Raw genomic sequence first — 19,328 nt, 5'->3', positions numbered from 1 at the left:
GTCCAGAGCCACCCAGCCTCATTTCTGAACTCTGTTTTGTGCTCAGCGCAGGGCCCAGAAATGAGGCAAAAGTAACAGAACTGCAGAGAGCACTGTTCCAGCTCCCAGCACACGTTGAAGTTCCCCGGGAGCTGTGTTCCGGTGTTTGCTCTCCTATTGCTGCTGCTGCTCTCATGGTCAACTCACATCCCGACAGACCTCTTTATCTCCCTAAGCTGCCCTGAGCTGGAAAAAATGACTTCCTGACTTTTTCTTGGCTCTCCTAATCAGAATTCACTCTGGCAAATTTCTCCATTGTCATGAAGGAAATGTGTTGGGAGAGACAATAAAGGCTGACTCTCATTCTGCCATGGGGACTCCACCCTCTATTATTCTAGAGATCAACAATTAGGTGCAACAATCACTTTCTAATATTAAAGATAATGTATTATTGAAGTTATTAATGAGGGAAGGAAGGGAACACTTAATTTAAACATGTTTGTTGGCAAATGTAAGGCAACTGATTGAGGGCGAAGCTTGAGATCAGGAGATCAGCTCTTGTCTCCAGCCTTATAGCAATGGCAGAGAGAGGTAAAGGAGAAAGAACATGCCATCAAACTACCATCACTTCCTCTAAGATCCTGGTGGCTGCACACCAAGTCCCAGAGCCCACCAGACCTAAGGAATGCAGTCCCACATGCCTTCCCTATCAAGATCAGTCCGGTTCCAGCCTGGCCCTGCCAAAGCCATCATCCAAGAGGACAACCCTTGGGAAGAAGGAGCCCAACACCAACAACTACTACCAATGGGATGAGACTCCCAGAAAGAATCCCAAGAGCCCCGGAAAGAATAATACGCCCAGACCAGCAATCTGCAGCTCTGCAGCCATCATTCAGGGGAGAAAGGGGACAGCATCCCCACGACCATCAAATGACAATTACCATGAATATGGCAGAAGGCATCCTAAAGGACCAAGGAGGTGGACCACCTGAGCCAGGAGGATTCAAACCAATGCCATCGCCTCTACACCCAGCTGCCCTGGGATCCAGAACCAGCTCAGAATCCGGTAACCAGGAGCCACGAGAATTATATTGGCTCGCAGCTCACCAATCCCGTTTCTAGCCCAATCATTATCAAGCCTTCTGAAGGAGAGTCCCACCATCACCAAAACAAACATTTAGTAAAAGTACATTATTTTTCCTTTGATATTTATAAAAGAGGAAAAGAGATAGGTTAAAAGAGACTTTAAAAGAACCAACATTAGAAGGATAAAAGAAAAAAGCGGTTTACTAAGCAAGAAAACATTTTATTCAGGAGTGCATGCAGGAGCCACATAGTTAAGAAAGGAGGCAACAGAAAGATCCTAACTGGTATGGAATCTTTGCATGAAAGAATGATCAAGCTCCAGGATTCTCTTTGACATGCCAATAAAAGGAAAGGCAACAGCTGAAGAGAGGATGCAATAATGGAATATTATGTCAAAATAATCTTCACTAGCATTAAGAAAGGCAAACTTGATACCATTATCACAGAAAAGGCTAACAATGAGCAATCCTTGTCTGCTGCCTTATTTATTACCAAAAGCAGATGCCCCTTATAAAGTATTCTTTTTTAAATGTGTGTCATACCTCTACTCAATCTTTCAGTTTCTCAGTATGAAAATTAAATAGGCCTATGTTTAAGTCAATATGCTTATGGTTCCTGTGGTTTTGGTCACAATTCCAGCCCAAACTAACAGTACTTTTTCTTTAAAAAAATTTGATAAAGTTTGGCATTCAACTGAGTTGGTCAGGTACAACCTTTTTTTTAACAAAGGTAGTTATCTCCACCTCCAACAAGACTTTAGTGTGACTTACAAATTACGGGGAAAGCCTACTCAGTAGCCTGGAATGACTTCAAGCTATAATGTGCTTTGAAAAAAAAAATTTGCTCTTGGCAGGCAAAAATTTATTCAACAGCACACTTCAACCTAGCCAAAGGCAAGGGCTGAAGCAGATCTACAGAGTGAAAAGGTTACCTAATTTTATATAAATTCTTTCATTAAAACCTTCATTCAGTTTTTTTTTGGTGACTAAACAATATTTTATTATAGTTTCTGTTATAACAATCCTGAATAAATAATATCACAGCACATTTTATGGTGGGAATGATTTCTGAATGTAGACTGTTCTAGTATCTTGTATCCAGGTTGCACAGATGAGTCCAGCAGTAGATATGGCCTTCTGTTGAGAAGTTAAATATATCATTTTAAGCCAGGTATGGCAAACCTTTTAGAGACCAAATGTTGAGTCCACTGTGCCCCCCCTCCCCACTTTACCCCACACAGGGAGGGAGAAGGTGCTACCACTGGGCTGCTGGGCAGAGGGGTGGGGGATAAGAAAAAATGTCCATCAGGCATGGTGGAGAGGGGAATGGGAGCAGCTCCTCCTGAGTCCTCAAGATTGCCTTCAAAATCCTAATTTAAAGTATACAGATATGAAATAAAGTACCTAAATAGCAGCACTACAAGTATTACTAACACTTTTAGACAATTAAAAGGTAAATATTCTATCAATTCAATATGTAGAACAAGACATACATTTCTGGACATGGTCAATGAGGGAATTTGTTTTATATAACTATTCATGTTTGTTACAATGACTTTTTTTTTTTGCTTCATATCTATTGCTTCTCAAGATGAGAAGAGAGATGGAAAAAGAAAATAAATGCTTATTTTTTAAAAAAACTTAAATTAAGATGCACCAAATGGTAAAACTTAATTCAACAATTAAATACTCTTAAGAATATAAGAAACCCTAAAATACATAGATATTAAAATGTTTTGAAGTAAATATTTTTAAATGAGCTAGATTGGCAGTCTGAATTATTCTATGAAAAAAGCTCAAGATATTATGAAAAATATTGCACTAAAAGAGAACCATGTAAGACCACTTCCAAGAAAGTAAGACAATGACCAATCAACTCTAACCTGTCTGAGAGAAGATTCAAAAACTAAGAAGTGATATTGCTGGCTTACTGAAGCAAGTATGGATTGCATGGTACTAAACCAAGATCAATGAATAAAAGGGGAAAATTTATATTTCTTTTAATTTCTGGAATTGGACTTCTGAGGAAGTAAGGAAGAGTGTGCAGTTTGGTAGCAAAATGTATAAATCCACAACATTATTTACTCTCACCTTTCTTTCTCTTAGGTTGTTCTGGTATTGTAGTTTCTGGGGATACTACATAGGTATCTTGGATTTGATGTGCTTCCATCACTTCAGGAATCCCATCCAATGTGACAGATACATGAGTAATGGGTGCAACAACAATCTCATCTTCAGGTGAAGCAAATATATTAGCTAAAGGAAACAAAGTTATGATTACCTCTAGAGAAAAAAAAAGCTAGTAATTTTTATTTTCATGAGAAAAACTAATTAGTTTGAAATAAAATTATAATTATTAACCAAACAAACTTTCCAATCTTAATTAACAACTTTAGGGCAGCTAGATTTTGGAGTTGGGGGGGCCTAGTTTCAAATCTGATCTCAAATACTTCCTGTGTGACCCTGGGTAAGTCATTTAACCCCAACTGCCAACACTTACTGCCTCAAAATCAATACTTATTATCAATTGTAAAAGAGATGGTACAGATTTGAAAAAAATAATTAATATCCTTGTAGGAATGCCTGAAATACATAATAAATAAAACATAGCAAAAATGATGATGAAATAAAGTGAAAACAGAATGTTATAAGCAGAATTTGGATTTTCATATATGGTATATTACCTATATATTGATAGCTGTTTATACAAATTACTACCAAACCTATAACAATTATGTCCATATAAACCAATATTTTTTAAAATTAGGCTAAACAGGAATTCTCACACCATTTTTATATTGCAGCCTTATTTAGAAAATTATAATACATTTACCTTTACATTCAACAAAAAAACAAATGTTGCACATGCAAAACACTGTCCAAGATAAATTTAATATAACAAGTTAAAGGAGGTACCTTTATACTCTATTGTTCTGGGAAAATTTGCAGGAAAAAAAGAAGCAGGGATAAGCAACTAACAAGAAAATGGCATATTTCTGCTCCTCCTCAAAAATAAATAGAAATTTATCAAGCACATAATTTGTGTAAGGAAGATATCATGCTAGGTGAGACAGATACTAGTTGATGCACTCAAGAGAACTTAAAATTCTACCAGAAAGGCAAATATATTTACTTAGGATGTAACTCAGTCATATATAAATTCCCATGAGACCTAAAGAACTTACATATTCTTTTTTCATCCAGCATTGGGTCTGGAGAGTCCATATTAAGGAGTGCCTCAGCAGCTTCAATGGTTTCAATTGTTTCATCTCCATTATGGCAGGAAGTTTCAACTACAATTCAGATAGAGAAAACAAGGTAAAATTGGCGTCAGACCATTCTTATGAAATTTTATAGAAAGAAATATATGTCAGTCTTGTTTAAGATTTACACCAAAGCTTTATGCTGCCATTAGGCACCTGCCCCAGCACCAACAAGCTTTTCTCATCACACCTTGCCATCGTGGAGCCCAGCCTTCCACAGAAAGCCACAAGGTTGGGGGCATTATGGTCACACACCTGTCAGAGTGATGTCATCATCATCTATAATTTCTTCCTCAGCAACATCCAATGAACTCTCAGTAATCATATCACTAGGTTCATCCACACAGGCTAAACCGGCATAGCCATTGAGGATATCTGCACCAGGAACATGTTCCACAATGACGGCCGGGAAAATAGCAGGATCCCCGAGCTGCAATAGAAAAGAAGAATCCTCTTAACAAATAGAAAATTGACAAGAATAAACTGAAGATAAGAACATTTGAAAATGGAAGATCAATTTAGTTCTGAGGTGACCAGCCCACCATTATTCTAATAATACTCCCTTCTAGTAAGTCACTCTATAAGCATTTACTAAGCACCTGCTGTGTGCCAGAAAGATGGCCCCTACTCACCATCTGAAGGGAGCAGCAACCCCCAAATGGCTACGCATAGAGCACTCACACAATCAATGGGCAGTAATGGACAGAGGGAAGGCCCTAGACTGGGGGAGAGACCAGGAAAGGTTTTCTGTAGAAGGTGAGCTGTGGGCCTCCAGGAAGCCAGAAACAAGGGGAAGGACGAGGCAAGGGGACAGAGGAGGGTCTTATGTGAAGAACAATTAAGGGATCTCAGAACAGGGGAAGGAGGGTGGTTATGTGGGAGAAGCCTGCCAGGAGAGGGCGGGAGTGCTGGGAGCCTAAGCTTTAGGAAGGTCCCTTTGGGGCAGAAGAGCAGCGTGTGGTGCAGTCCTTGAGGCATGAGGGAGCAAGAGGGGGATGGGAGCAGTAGTAGGAGGGAACTAGGGAGCTTAAATGAAAAGTTTCAAAGGCAAAGCCAACAAGACCTGACCACAGACTGTTTATGGGGAGAGCAATGAGCCTCTCAGCTAGGCCCAGCGAAGTTCAGAGAACGGAGGTTGGAGGGAAAAGAGAATTAAGACATCTGCAGACTCTCCATGTGAGAATGGAGGCCAGGGAGAAGTTGAGGCCACACAGAAGGTTCTTAGAATGCTACCCCAATGTAGGAGGGCCCCGAGATGACCAGAGGAGGAGAGGGCCCAGGCCCGAGTGCAGAGGTGCTGCCTGTTCAGGAGAGGCGAAACAAAGGTGGTAATCAGATCCTAGAATTCGCATCCCCGTCCAGGGAAGGGAGGTCCTTGTGAGGGACAGAAGGATGAGGGGCATGACTATCTGTGTGTGGGGGCCCAGCTAGGTCATGGGAAATGAGGATGGAAACACAGCAGGGAGGCTAGTGAGCACCTGACTTAGTGTTTGAGCAAGTACATGTGAAAGGACAAGAGCAGCTGCTGGGAAGGAGGAAATGACTGAGCCAAGCACCAAAGGAACTACGGGAAGAAGGGATGCTTTGGAGGATGATAAACAATAAATACCAGAATTCTGACTGCATGGTGGGCGTGGATTTCACAAGCCTCCAAAAAGGAAAGACTACTAAGGGATGGTGGGTAACCCTGGAAGTAGCCACAGGACAAAAAAGGGGCACTCCAGCCCCTCTCTTCACCCAATGAATTAGAGGAGGAATGAAAGTGCCACCTGGGAAAGAAGCTATGGTCAGGAAGATGCAGGAGAGAACTAGCACCATCAAGTTCTAAGTCTATGGTTCTATAAAAATGTATTCCTCTAAAATTTTGCCAGCCAAATGAGCTCTTAATAGAAAGGGAGGAGAAAAATGCTCACAAGTATCTATCAGAGCTAGATACTGTATGAAATAACAGAAAGAAAATAGAAATTACATGAGAAATTTGCAAGACTCAACATTCAAGAAAAAAGTAAAAAATGAAACTCCTTCCATATGTTTGTAAACAAATACACAAAATATTCCAGCAATGGAACACCATTGTGCTATAAGGATTGATGACTAAGATGATTTCAGAGAGAAGTGGAAAGACCTACCTGAATGATGCAGAGTGAAATGAGCAGAACCAGGAGAACATAATACACAGTAACTGAAGCATTGTAGTACAATAAAATAACTTCTCTACTAACAGCAATATAATGATCCAGGCCAATTCTGAGAGCCTTATGACAAAGAATGCTATCCACACATCCAGAGAAAGAACTGATGGAGTAGGAATGCAGATGAAAACATGATTTATCACTTGTTTATTTGGATATATGTGCTGGGGTTTAGGTTCTATAAGATTATTCACTTTAAAATTAATAATATGGGAGTAGGCAGTTCAAGATGGTGGTGTAGAGGCACCAAAAGTTCAGACCTCTGAAAACCCTTCCTCACCAATCAAACACACAATGCTTCGAAGGGACTGAAATCCAAATCTAACAACAGGACAGAGCTAAGGAACCCTCCTACTGGACTCAACTTAAAAGGTATGCCCCCCAAAAGCCTGAATTCTATCTAGAACACTCTGGTTTAAGGGGAAGGAAGAAGAAAGGTCCCAGGACCCCTCCCCCACCTGCAATACTGAGCCTCCAGCAGTGGCTGGAATCTCTGGGCAGATAAGGGCACTAGTCCAGCTGTACCAGGCTCAGGGTGTTGAACAAAGGTGGCTGGGAGGCATCTGGAGGAGAAGCTCAGAGAAGGCAGCCCAATCACAGTGGAGACACTCCATCTTGCCTCCCCTCCCTCAAGGTTTTGGCCTCAGGGCACATCCAGCTCTGCAGATCAACTCCACAATGGTTTAATCTTATCAATAGGGCAGATAAGAAGCCTTCAGAGGGCAAGCAAGCTCAAGCTCCCACATCCCTCTCCCACTGACTCCACTAAGAGCCTGCTGATGACTAAACTCCAAGGCTGAAAGCTGTAATTACTACAGACTACCTTAATAACAAGATGGGAAGCACAGCTCCTTTTCGGCTTCTGCTGCCAGCTGGGGAAGATCTGACATCAGGGCTCAACCTGACCAATCAGCAGAGCAAAGAAGAAGCCCTTTCAGGACAGAAAAGCCCAAATCCACAGATCCAGCACAAAATCAAAGAAATCAAAGGAGCAAGATTTCAGGAATTGGGGGGGGGGGGGGGGGGAGAATATGAGTAAACAACAGAAAAAGTAAAAAGACATTACAATCAACGGTTTCTATCCAGGCAATGAACAAAGAGCAAATGGAACAGAGGAGAACCAAGGAACACCAAGCAAAAACACAGAAACTCCAGCGAACTGGACACAGGCTTTGGAAGAACTCAAAATACAATTCAAAAAACAATTAAGAGAGGCTGAAAACAACTGGGAAAAGAACTTAAAAAGCAAGATAAGTCATCTGGAAACAGAGGCACTTGAACTGAAACGAGAAAATAATGTCTTGAAAACCAAAATTAACCAGCCTGAAAATGAGGCAAAGAAGATGAAAGATCAGAAGGAGAAGGATGACCAAAATCCAAGGAAAAAATTCAGTCTTTAAAAACTGGAATCCAACAACTAGAAGCAAATGACTTCACAGGGCAGCAAGAATCTATAAAACAAAACCAAAAGAATGAAAAAATTGAGGAAAATATGAAAAACAAAAGACCTGGAAAACAGAAGCAGGAGAGATAATTGAAGAATTATTGGACTACTGGAAGAGCATGACAAAAGGAAAAGCCTGGACATCATTCTACAGGAAATTATCCAAGAAAACTACCCCAACATTCTCAAGCAAGAAGGAAAAGTGGAGATTGAAAGAATCCACAGATCACTTCCTCTATTTAATTTGGAATTGACAATGCCCAGGGATGTTATAGCCAAATTCAAGAACTACCAGACCAAGGAAAAAAAATATCACAAGCTGCTAATAAGTCATTCAGATACCATGGAACCACGGTTAGGATAACACAAAATCTGGTTGCATCTACACTTAAAGACCAAAAGGAATGGAATATGATATTCCGGAAAGCAAGGGAACTAGGTCTACAACCTAGAATCAACTACCCAGCAAAACTGACTATATTCTTGCAGGACAAAGTGTGGTCATTTAATAAAATAGAAGACTTCCAATCATTCATAAAATGAATAATATAGAAATATGTTTTGCATGATAATACTTATATAACCTGAAATGCTTGTCTGGTCTGGAAAGAGAGGAGGGAAGAAGGAAGGGAACCAATATGGATCAAATAACTTTGGAAAACTTTTGTGGAAATTTGTTATTAAAATAAAATTTTTTTTTTAAATACATCATCAGCAAAATGAATTAGATATCCTAAAATCGGACCCTTTCAGGTATCATTGAGACTTCATGGGATAGGACTATAAAATATGGTTCTGGAAGGATATATCTTACTCAAAAATAGCAAAACACATTAAAGTGGAGTGAGGTAGAATAGCATTGTATATTTTAAAGAAATTTTTATCTACTCTCATTCAAGCAAGGAACTCTCAGAACTGGGTAGGAGGTGGGGGAGGAGAGAAGAGAAAGAAGCATGAATGAATGAAAGAGCATTTATCCAGCAGTTGGGGGTGGGATGATAACAGTTCAAATAAAGAATGCAAAACCACTCAAATCTTATTTTTTGCTTTTATTTAAGGTAGGAATTAGAGGAGTGGAAAATAATTCTCATAGCTGAGGGGACCAAGCAAATGCCTTGTAGGACTCTAAAATCCAAGAATAAGTAGGAAGATAAGAGTATTTAGATGCCTTTGATAAATAGTCATTAAACTCAGAACATCCCAGGATGCCAAAGAATTAGTATATGGAATTGCTATATGATCTGATGGCAAGGAATAAAAAAAGTGCCAAAGGGCTAGAAAAGAAGCAAATATTTGTTGTTTTTTTTAAAGTCATAAAAAAATTCTAGACCTGTGAACATGACTGTAATTCCTAGGACATATCAGTAAAGAAATGGTTAACAAAAAAATTTTTAAAGGAAGTAATATATTCAAAAAGCCAATATGTTTCAACAAAAACAACAGTGACCAATTTAACCTCATTTCATTTTTTATACAATTAACAGACTGGTAAAAACAGGGATTGCAAGATGACACAATGGATAGAACATTGGACTTAGAATCAGTTAAGACTGATCTTCCTGAGTTTAAATCCAAATTGAGACACTTGTGACCCTAGGCAAGGCAAGTCACTTTTGTCTCAGCTTCTCATTTGTAAAATGAGCTGGAGGAGGAAATGGTAAACCACTCCAATATCTGTGCCAGAAAACCCCAAAATGGGATCACAGAGAGTTTAACACAATTAAAACAAAACATGATTCTTTCATGCTACTCTTGTGAGCAAGAATAAACTATTTGGGCTAAATGATAGTACAGTTAGGTAAATGGAGACCTAACTAAATTGACAAAGAAGAGATGATAATGTCATTAATGGCTCACTGCAATGGATGGTCCAGTGGAGGACAACCAGCAATCTACACTGAAATTTTGCTGTTTATTATTTTTTATCCACAACATAAAGGCAATGATGAACTCCTTATTAAATATGGCAATGACAGAGATAAAAGAGTTAACTAACATAATGAATGACAATCACAAAAAAAAAATCCTAATGGATTAAAAGACAAGGCTGTTTAATCACATTAAACTAAATTCTTATTAAATTTCAAGTCTTAAAGTTCAGGAAGCCAGTCCTGAATTTATGTCCTGCCTCTGACTTTAGGGCCCCAGGCAACCATGAGACCATAAACTACAAAATGGTTCCAGTCCTATACTGTCAGGCAGTGAGCAGAGTGCCAGGCCCAGAGGCAGAAAGACTCAACTTCCAGAGTTTAAATCCAGATTGAGACATTGCCTAAGTGCTACGACCCTGGGCAAGTCGCTTAACCTTGTTAAGGTAAGGAAATGGCAAACCACTGCAGTATCTTTACCAAGAAAATCCCAAATAGGATCACAAGTCATATGTGAATGAAGCAATTGAGCAACAACAACAACGTCAGAGGAGTTAGTTACTTCACCAGGAGTCCCAATGACAATGTAATCATGAGTCTGGACCAAAAACAATAACAACAAGAATAACTAAAATTCAGAGATCAAAAAACTTCACAATTACAGAGTGGAGGATTATGAAGCCAAGTAACAATCAATTTGAAAAAAGATCTGGACAATTGAGAGCTATACAGAGTGGACTGAAGGCAAGTGAGATAAGGCTGGCTCATCCAAACCCATGTATAATTGAAAATCTGTTACCCTAAAAAAAAAAACACTACATTTCCCAGGAGCCCACTGATTCCCTGTCATTACGTACTTCCTGGAGATAAGGGATATTAGACAGAGACATGGAAGGTCCCAACCTCTTTACTTCCTGTCCCCAGCTTGGTGGTGGTAAGGCGGGTGTTTGAACTGGCTGATTCAGCCATAAGTACATGGTCTTTATTTTGTATCTTCTTTATTCCTTGATTCTAATGATCATTAATAAATCTCTTAAAATATTTTTATTAATGAGATTTAATTTTAACTTTTATACCTGGGTCATACGAAAACAGGCAGTTTCTATGAGAAAGGAAAGACAGTCCAGCCACCAGGACCATAGGAGAACACTAGTCAGGTTGCATGGTGCCCTATCTGAGGAAAGGCACTGAAAAAAACGAGCCTCCCCTCCCCCATGATGAAGAGCCTGAGGTGATGACAGAAAGGAGCCCTCCTACAAGGAGAAGGGGAGCTGGGACAGGCTGGTTGTTTTCAACAACATGAATGCTTGTCATGTGGAACAATCAACTTGTCCTGCTTGGCTCAAAAAGGCAGAACCAGGTGCAACCATTGGATGATAAATTAGATTTTGGTTTGATTAAAGAAAAAGATCACTGTACTGCAAATATGAATAACATGGAAATAGGTTTTGAACAATGATACATGTAAAACCCAGTGGAAGTGCTTGTCAGCTCTGGGAGGGGGGAGGAAAGAGCAGGGGTGAGGCAGGGAGAGGGATCATGAATCATGTAACTAGAAAAATATTCTAAATTTAAAGAAAAATTCCCAAAAACAGGAGGTGGGAGCAATATTCAAGCAAAGGCTGGATTAAGTAGGCATGGTGAAGTTAGTGGGAATTGTGGCACCTGTGTTGCTACTCACAGTTAACAGAATTAAAATATGGCTGATAAATACCTTTTTTTTCTATTTCTTAAAAAAAAAAATCCTTACCTTCAGTCTCAGAATTGATACTATTGGTTTCAAGGCAGTAAGGGGTAGGCAACTAGGGACAAGTGACTTGTCCAGGGTCACACAGCTAGGAAGTACATGAGGCCAAATTTGAACCCAGGACCTTCTGACTCTAGACTTGCCTCTCTATCCACTGAGCCACCTAACTGTTCTGATAAGAACTGACTCTCAAAAAAATTTTGTCAACCATAAGATAATTTCCTCACCTGACTGGAAAGTGAAGGGAATATTCCTCATTCTATTGGACCTGTGGGAAGCCCTGGCACTTGATCCCCTGGATGGAATGTGTCTGTCTCTGTCTCTCTCTCCCCTCTGTGCACCTGAGGTCCTCCTCTGGGTCCTTTGCTAGATCTACTGCTCTCTACCCGCAGGTATCCCTCAGGGTCCTCTCCAGGCTCTCTTGTCCTCCCTCCAAATGACTTTCCTGGGAGATCTCTCATTCCCACAGGTCTCTCCTGCCCCAGACTCTCCACACCTCAAACAAGACAACCCGGAGCCATCTTGGACAGTCATCCCAAATTGAACTCATTATCTCTGTCCCCAACTCCTCCCTCATCTCTTAGCCAATCATCTGCCGCCTTCAGCCTCTAGAGCAGCCCTTCTCCCACTCCCACCCCTACCCCCTTTACATCTTTGGGCTGGTGGAGCTGCCTGCCACCTTCTCACGTGATTTTCCATAAGCACAAGTCTCACTAGGTCACCTCCCTCCTCTATAAATTCCTGTGGCTCCCTACTGCCTCTGAGAAGAAAAGCAAAATGCTTTGTTGGGCATTCAAAGCCCTTCCTAAGCAGCCCCTTGCTACCTTTCCAATCTCCCAGTACCTTATCAGTAAACACAAACTCCTCTTCATCTTCATCTCTTGGTTCTGGGCATTTTCTCTGATGACTCCCATGCCTGGAGCTCTCTCCTTCCTCTGCTCTGACCACTGACTTTCCTGGCTTCCTTTAAGTCCAAACTAAAATCCCACCTTCTACAGAAAGGCTCACCCTAATTAATGCCAGAGCTTTCCCTCTGTTAATTATTTCCCAATTATCCCATATATAGCTTGCTTTCAACAGATTTGCTCCATTAGATTGTAAACTTCTTGAGGGGAAAGACTATCTTCTACATCTTTTTGTATCCCCAGAGCTTTGAACAGTACCTGGCACAAATTAGGCTCTTATAAATTTTAACGATTCTTTTTTTTACCTTCATCTAGCACAGTGCTGACACGTAGTGGGAGCTTCTAAAAGCCCTTTCTAGATTTAGATCTATAAACCTATTATTGCTTTTGTCTCTGGATCTCAATTTCCTAAACCACAAAATGAGGAGGTTGGAATTAAGTGAAGACTATAAAAAAATGAAGATTTTCAGTTTTAAATCCTATCTCTGATACCTACAACCAACAGATAATGCCTTTGTGACACAATGGGGTAGAGAGGTTTTTGGTTTTTTATGGGGGGGGGGGTTGTTTTTGCTTTGCAACAATGGCAAATTTATCTACTTGATTATGTCTGACTCAATGTGTTCTTAAAGCTACCTTGCAACACACACACAGACACACACACACACACACAAATAGGAGGAAACAGTCTAGAAATATACTGGCAGAGAAAAGCAAAGGCTGGGATTAAAATTTTGCAATAGACAAATTTCAAACAGAATTTAAATATCATTTTTATATTATTCTGAAACTCCAGAGGTAGACTAATGCAGAATGCAGTGGAAAAGAAAGAGTAGCACTGGAGTTCGGATACAATCTAGCTGTGTGACCAAAGACAAGTCACTTATCTTTTCAGTGTCCTATACCTGGGCAGCACTCAGAGTTGTCATCACAGATAAGCTGGGATCCTATGGGAAGTGGCAAATTTGAAGACCACCTGTAATTAAGTCTCCAGCATAGTCAAACAAATTAAAATATTACTGAGAAGGGGCAGCTAAGTGGCTCAATGGATTGAAAGCCAGGCCTAGAGCTAGGAGGTCCTGGGTTCAAATCTAGCCTCAGACACTTCCTAGCTGTGGAACCCTGGACAAATCACTTAACCCCCATTGCCTAGCCCTTCTTGCTTTTCTGCCCTGGAACCCATCACAGTATTGTTTCTAAGACCTATAAGATTCTAAGGTAAAAAAAGAAAAATCTTACTGTGAATTATTTAACAAAATAAGTAAAAATACAACACAGATAATATTACTTGCTGGTTTTCTAAGTCAGTATGCAATCCACAAGAAAAATCACACAATGCAAGTTCCCCATACACAAGTCCAGATTTCCTAGAATTCCAAAACTTAATCTTTTTTCCAGAACAACTCTTGTCCCTTTTAAAATGTCTGATAATATGGAACTTTATTCAAAGTCTTTCTCGATTTGCAAAGATGCTAAAAAATACTAAATTTTTTAAAAAAGGTAATTTTTAAAGTACACCAAAAATGAATTTAAAAAGAAATCAAATCTAGAGAAGGTGATTTACACAATTGTCAGATAACACTAGTTCCCTTTGTTACATATGAAATCAATGATAATAGTTAATCTTTTTTTTTTTTAAGGCAAAGGGAAAAAAATTGGTTAAGCCAAAGGAACTGCTCAGTGGTTTTATCTGCTCACTTGATTCTGCACAGGCTCTGAGAGAAGAATATTCAAGAAACTATGCATGACCCTTCCAACTCCACTAAGTAAATAAATGTGTTCCCTAAACATGTGGAAATAAAAATGCTTGAGAGCTGACTAAATGACTTGTTAGGTTTTGCCCAATTTCTCTAGCAAAAGAGTTCAATCTGGTACGTGAAAGTTGTGTAATATCCTGTCAGTATTCTTTATGAAGCAATTTAAAAGGAAACATCTATTTAGCCAGGGTTTCCCTTAAAGTGCAAGTAGTTAGCAAAAACTACTTTGTAATGCAGACTCTCATGTTCTCCTTTGAGGCCCTTGGAGTTCTTTTCAAATTATAGTCTACACTCTTGATAAAGACTGTTTACTTTATATATCATACAATTAGAAAATAGCATGTTCTTTCTCTAAACATCAGAAGCTCCAACAACTTTCCAGGCTTTTAGCTCATTGAGGCAAATGTACTATATGAAAACTGGATGATTTTATGATTACTATGGGTGGTAACCCATGCTTATAAAGCTTAGTTTATTCCATTCCCAATTACTAGAATATAGAACTTACAAGGTTTTCCTTATCTTCATCACAGCCAGCATTCATGGGCTGGGATTCCTATATGTAACAAAAACAAAAGACTTTTCAGAAGAAGTATGATCAGATTATCATGTACAGTATATTAGAAGCTATGCTCATTATTAAACATTGTAATTATAATAACATATTAATATAATTTATATTGTAAAATTTAGCTCCTCTGTAGGACCAAGTTTTCTGGTGGTTTTGATGTGTGGGTGAAAGTTGGGAGGAGATAGATAGATGGAGGGAATGCCATAAGGTTTCCAAAGGTAAAAAAGAAAATGGAGTTTTAAAAATTTCTTACATACAAAAAATTACTTGCACAACCACAAACTGTAGAAATCCTTTTAATGGTCATAGTCATTACTTTTAAGTGGAAGTATTCTATTCAATTAGCTGAGATTCCCTGTGAGCATTTTCAATTTTAATTGGGGAAAGATTTCATAATCTAGTCAACAAAATACAACCACTGAGTGCCTCGTCTACTAGAACCAGAGAATGATAGAGCTGGAAGGAGCCTTAGATCACCTGGTCCAATAGCTTCCCTCCTCCTGACAAAAGAAAACGCAGACCTGCACAGCCCCATATTCTTTCAATTACACAGAACCACAGAGACAGAAGGCACTCTATCAGACATCCAGGCCAATCTATAATTTGGCAGGGATCCAATCCCTCATGACAGATCTGCCTCTCTTTTAGACATTCAATGAGAGTTCCCTGCTAAATTCCAAAGAAATCCTAAGAGTTTCAAAGTATTCCCTTACAGGAAGCCTAAATTGTGTCTCTCAGCCACTCTACTCATCACGCTCTTCCATGTGGCAACTCTTCAGATTCTTTTAAACCACCCTCCCATTCACCCCCCAAAAGTCTCATCTCCACCAGGCTAAATATCTCTGACTCTTTCCATCAGGCTCTGTAAGACAATGTGGTCTTATTTTAAAATTTTAGATATAATAGTTTAGTAGTTAAGATGATTCCAACAGCAGGGTATAGATGTTTAAAAACTAGGAGCAGAGAAAAATCCCAGATGAACCACATCAGCCACTAAAGGCAGATAAAAAATTCCACATCGATCTGTATTTCCATTACTTTAAAGACAAAATTTTAAAAACAATAAAAGCAACATTAAGTTATTTATTCTAAGTCATCCCAGATAAGAGAACTAGCCTTGGAGGAAGAGACCGGAATTCAAGTCCTGACTGACATGTTGTAGTTGTGTTCATCTTCCGGTGCCTCAGACAAGTGTCTAATGCTATTAAGAGAGAAGGTCCGACCAGAACTAATGGGAGTGCCTTCACCAGGAACTTCGCATCACTAAAACCACCCTTTCAAGTCCCTATTATAGTCCCATGCAAAAAAGACCTGCAGAGGAGTCCAGCCAGCCTCAGAGACTAGAAAAAAATGAGATGCTACCCAGGAGGGCAAAGTGACTTTAAGAAGTTGTTTCCAAGGGCTAGGAAGGGGCGGCCCTCTTCCTCCTGGGCTCCCTGGAGCACGTGCCCCAGTCCATGGCCACACTCTCTCCAGGGCAGCCTCTACCTGGAGGCTGACGCCCCCGTATCTCCTGCCCCCTCTCCCCACTGCACACTAGGATCTCGGTGTGGATGACTCCGGGTCTTCCCCACAGCAGCCTGCTCTCTCTCCTGAACTCTAATTCTGCACCACCAGCTGCCTGCTGAGAAAGTCCCAGGGCATGTGGAAATGGATCCGCATCTCAAACTCGACCCATTCCAAAGATTTCATTCCTGCCCCTAAACACCCCAATTTTAGCCCAGGCTCCAAATCCCAGAGGCACCCCAACTCTTCCCACTTATCCAGTGGCCTGTCACCTCTCCCACCCGTCGGATGGGTGTCCCTTTCTTGGTCCCACTCACCCTCCCTGCAATGGCCCCGAGCTCTTCCCCCTGCAAGCACCTTCCACACAGCTGACCTGGCTAGGACCACACCTCATCTCAGTGGCTCTGCTGGGCTTCTAGGGCAATACGGTGAACTTTTGAGAGATGGTCTGCCAGCCCTGCCCCCCAGACCAAGTGCCACCGCCATTGGGCTGCTGGGCAGGAGGGGCCACTGGAGAGATGTGGGGTGGAGGAGGGGAGGGGAGTGGCCCCACAGCTCCTCTCCAAACCCACCATAGGAATCACCTTCCCCACCCATTCTACAGGCTGCCAGCTGCCCCTTGCCCTCACACAGCATGGGAGGAGGGAGGAAGAGCTCCCAAGGGCTGCTGGGCAGAGGGGTGGGGGTAGGAGGTGAGGAATGTCCTCAGTGAGTGTACAGAGTGGGAGGAGAGTAGCCCTAGCACTCTGCTCCCCTCCAGCTCTGCCACCTGTGAGCCACCCACCTCACCCCCTATGAGCTCCCATTGGGCTGCTGGGCAGAGGGACAGTGGATAGGGAAAAAAATGTCATCAGGTGCGGTGGAGAGGGGGAGGGGCAAAATTGGGGAGGGGGCACACACAGGCAGCCCATGTGCCCACAGAAAGGGCTCTCTGCATACCATCTCTGGCACTCATGCCATAGGTTCACCATCATGTCTTAAACTCAGCACAAGTGTCGCTTTCTACAAGTCCTTCCTGATTTCCTGAGAGCCCTCCCTCCACCCCGACCCAGTGATATCAGGTATGTTTTCTATGTCCATTTCTGTCTCCCCTGTTAGAACAGAAGCTTGACAAGGGCAGGGGCTGCTTTGTCTTTTTCTTCTCAGTGCCTAACACACAGCAGGCACCAGATAAATGCTGATAAACTGGTCCATGTCTTTGTTGGTCACTGTCCCACCTGTTCTTGTTGTTACATTCCTGTCCTAAGGCGTCTCCCACCCTCTCTCGCCACTGAAGTTTTTGGTAACAAAGATATACCCCTTTATATTAACACACAAAAACTATTTGTTTCACTGAGATACCAGTGCAAAATGATAGTGTAAAACTCCAATAGGACTGGGGCCCCTAAGCTATACCTAGACTGACTCAGAAACTCCCATGGACTGACTGAGAAAACCATCTATGAATGTTTTCCATGTTGTGTTGTATTTATTTGTTAAAATATTTCCCAATTACATTTTAATCTGGTTCAGGTGCACTCAGACGTGTTATCGGACTTTGACATCTCTGGTGTAAGTAACCATCTGAGGAACAATACCATAGAGAGAACAATGTGGGAATCAGAAGATTCAAAATCTAATTCTGGCCTCACCCCGACAAGCTGTATCACCTGGCATAAGAATAACTAGTATTCAAGTTTTGATTTAAAATTTGCAAAGTGCTTCACATACAACTCAGCCCTCCTTAATATGAATGCCTTCTCTCCACTATTACCTCCAGGTTTCTATTCTAAACATGGGGGCTCGCACACACATTCTCCTTTGGGCATAGTTGTTGCCTGTTGTCTCCCTGATTTGACTATGAGCTCCAGGGGAGGAAGTGTTTTTATCTTTTTTTGGTACTTTCTGTGTTCAATGTAAATTCACTAATAACAACCAAAAAAAAAAAAGCAAAACTCATGCTTCCCATGACAATAACTTTATCTGTAACTTTATTAAGTTGAAAGGAAAATGAGGCAGGCATCTGAATGAAGTAGTTTGGTTACATCACAAGATCTCTACGAAATAAACAACTTCACAGTCAAAAAAGCAAACAGATGTTACCAAAATAGTGAGAGAAGAAACTCCATCATGTTAAACCAATTAAGCAAAAGCTGATAGTACTGCAATATTAAAAGGGAGGACTGCCCTATGACACCTAAGCTTCCTAATTAATTAAAACTAAAACTGACAAGGCTATTCATTTCAAGAGCCATGTCAGCTGTTCTCAGAAGACCAAAAAAAGGTCAAGCAAGTCAGGAAAAAAAAAAGATGATAGCACTCTGAATTATTCAGAGAACTTTATTCCAAACCATTCTAGATATATACATATTCTAGTTATCAGGGTTAACTAAAACATAGGGAAAATATATATTATAGCTTTTTGCTATAATATATTGTTCAGCTTGTTCAGTCATTTCAGTTGTGTCTGACTCTGTGACCCCATTTAGGGTTTTCATGGCAAAGATATTAGAGTGGTTTGCTATTTCCTTCTCCAGATGAGGAAACTGAGGCAAACAAGGTTAAGTGACTTGCCCAGGGTCACACAGCTAGTATGAGTCTGAGGCCAGATTTGAACTCAAGAAGATGAGTCTTCTTGACTATAGGCATAAAACTCTATTCACCCAGTCACCTAGATGCCCGATTTGCTATAATTTTTAAGCCATTACGATAAGTTTTTTATATGGTTAAAGAACCACTCAATTCTAATTGTCCAAGAAATATTTCTCTATTTCATCCAAAATGATCATATCAAGTGACTTCTTGAAATCAGTTGCATCTACAATCAATGTCAACAGTAGCTAACTACTGAATACAATAACTTGTGAACTTCAAGTGAATTTATGTATAAAAATATTGGGTACCCACCACATCTACACTCTTGGGGATACCCAGAAGAATGAGAATTTTCAAATATTTAAAATAGACTATATAACACTAGAACTATCCTAAACATAAAGTCATACATTTTTGTTATTGAAGATACTGCAATA

At 40.5% G+C, this 19,328-nt stretch overlaps 1 protein-coding gene across 15 annotated transcripts in view; it reads right to left on the bottom strand.

The window, feature by feature from the left end:
* Positions 1 to 19,328, bottom strand: part of ELF1 (E74 like ETS transcription factor 1) — a 146,893-nt gene that overhangs the window by 19,198 nt on the left and 108,367 nt on the right. For 10 of the 15 annotated variants that reach the window (XM_016425017.2, XM_016425018.2, XM_007501513.3 and 7 more), the window contains 4 exons: positions 14,749 to 14,796; positions 4,583 to 4,757; positions 4,250 to 4,357; positions 3,156 to 3,320 (listed from right to left, as the gene is read on the bottom strand). In XM_016425017.2, coding sequence (XP_016280503.2) covers positions 3,156 to 3,320; positions 4,250 to 4,357; positions 4,583 to 4,757; positions 14,749 to 14,796 — 496 coding nt within the window. The remainder of the gene's footprint in view (positions 1 to 3,155; positions 3,321 to 4,249; positions 4,358 to 4,582; positions 4,758 to 14,748; positions 14,797 to 19,328) is intronic. The other 5 variants (XM_056806962.1, XM_056806961.1, XM_056806964.1 and 2 more) reach the window with 1 other exon arrangement.

Source organism: Monodelphis domestica, chromosome 8 (assembly GCF_027887165.1).
Source record: "Monodelphis domestica isolate mMonDom1 chromosome 8, mMonDom1.pri, whole genome shotgun sequence".
In the NCBI taxonomy this organism is placed as follows: domain Eukaryota; kingdom Metazoa; phylum Chordata; class Mammalia; order Didelphimorphia; family Didelphidae; genus Monodelphis; species Monodelphis domestica.
Note: the sequence above shows the minus strand (reverse complement) of the source record. Positions and strands in the feature narration are given on the sequence as shown.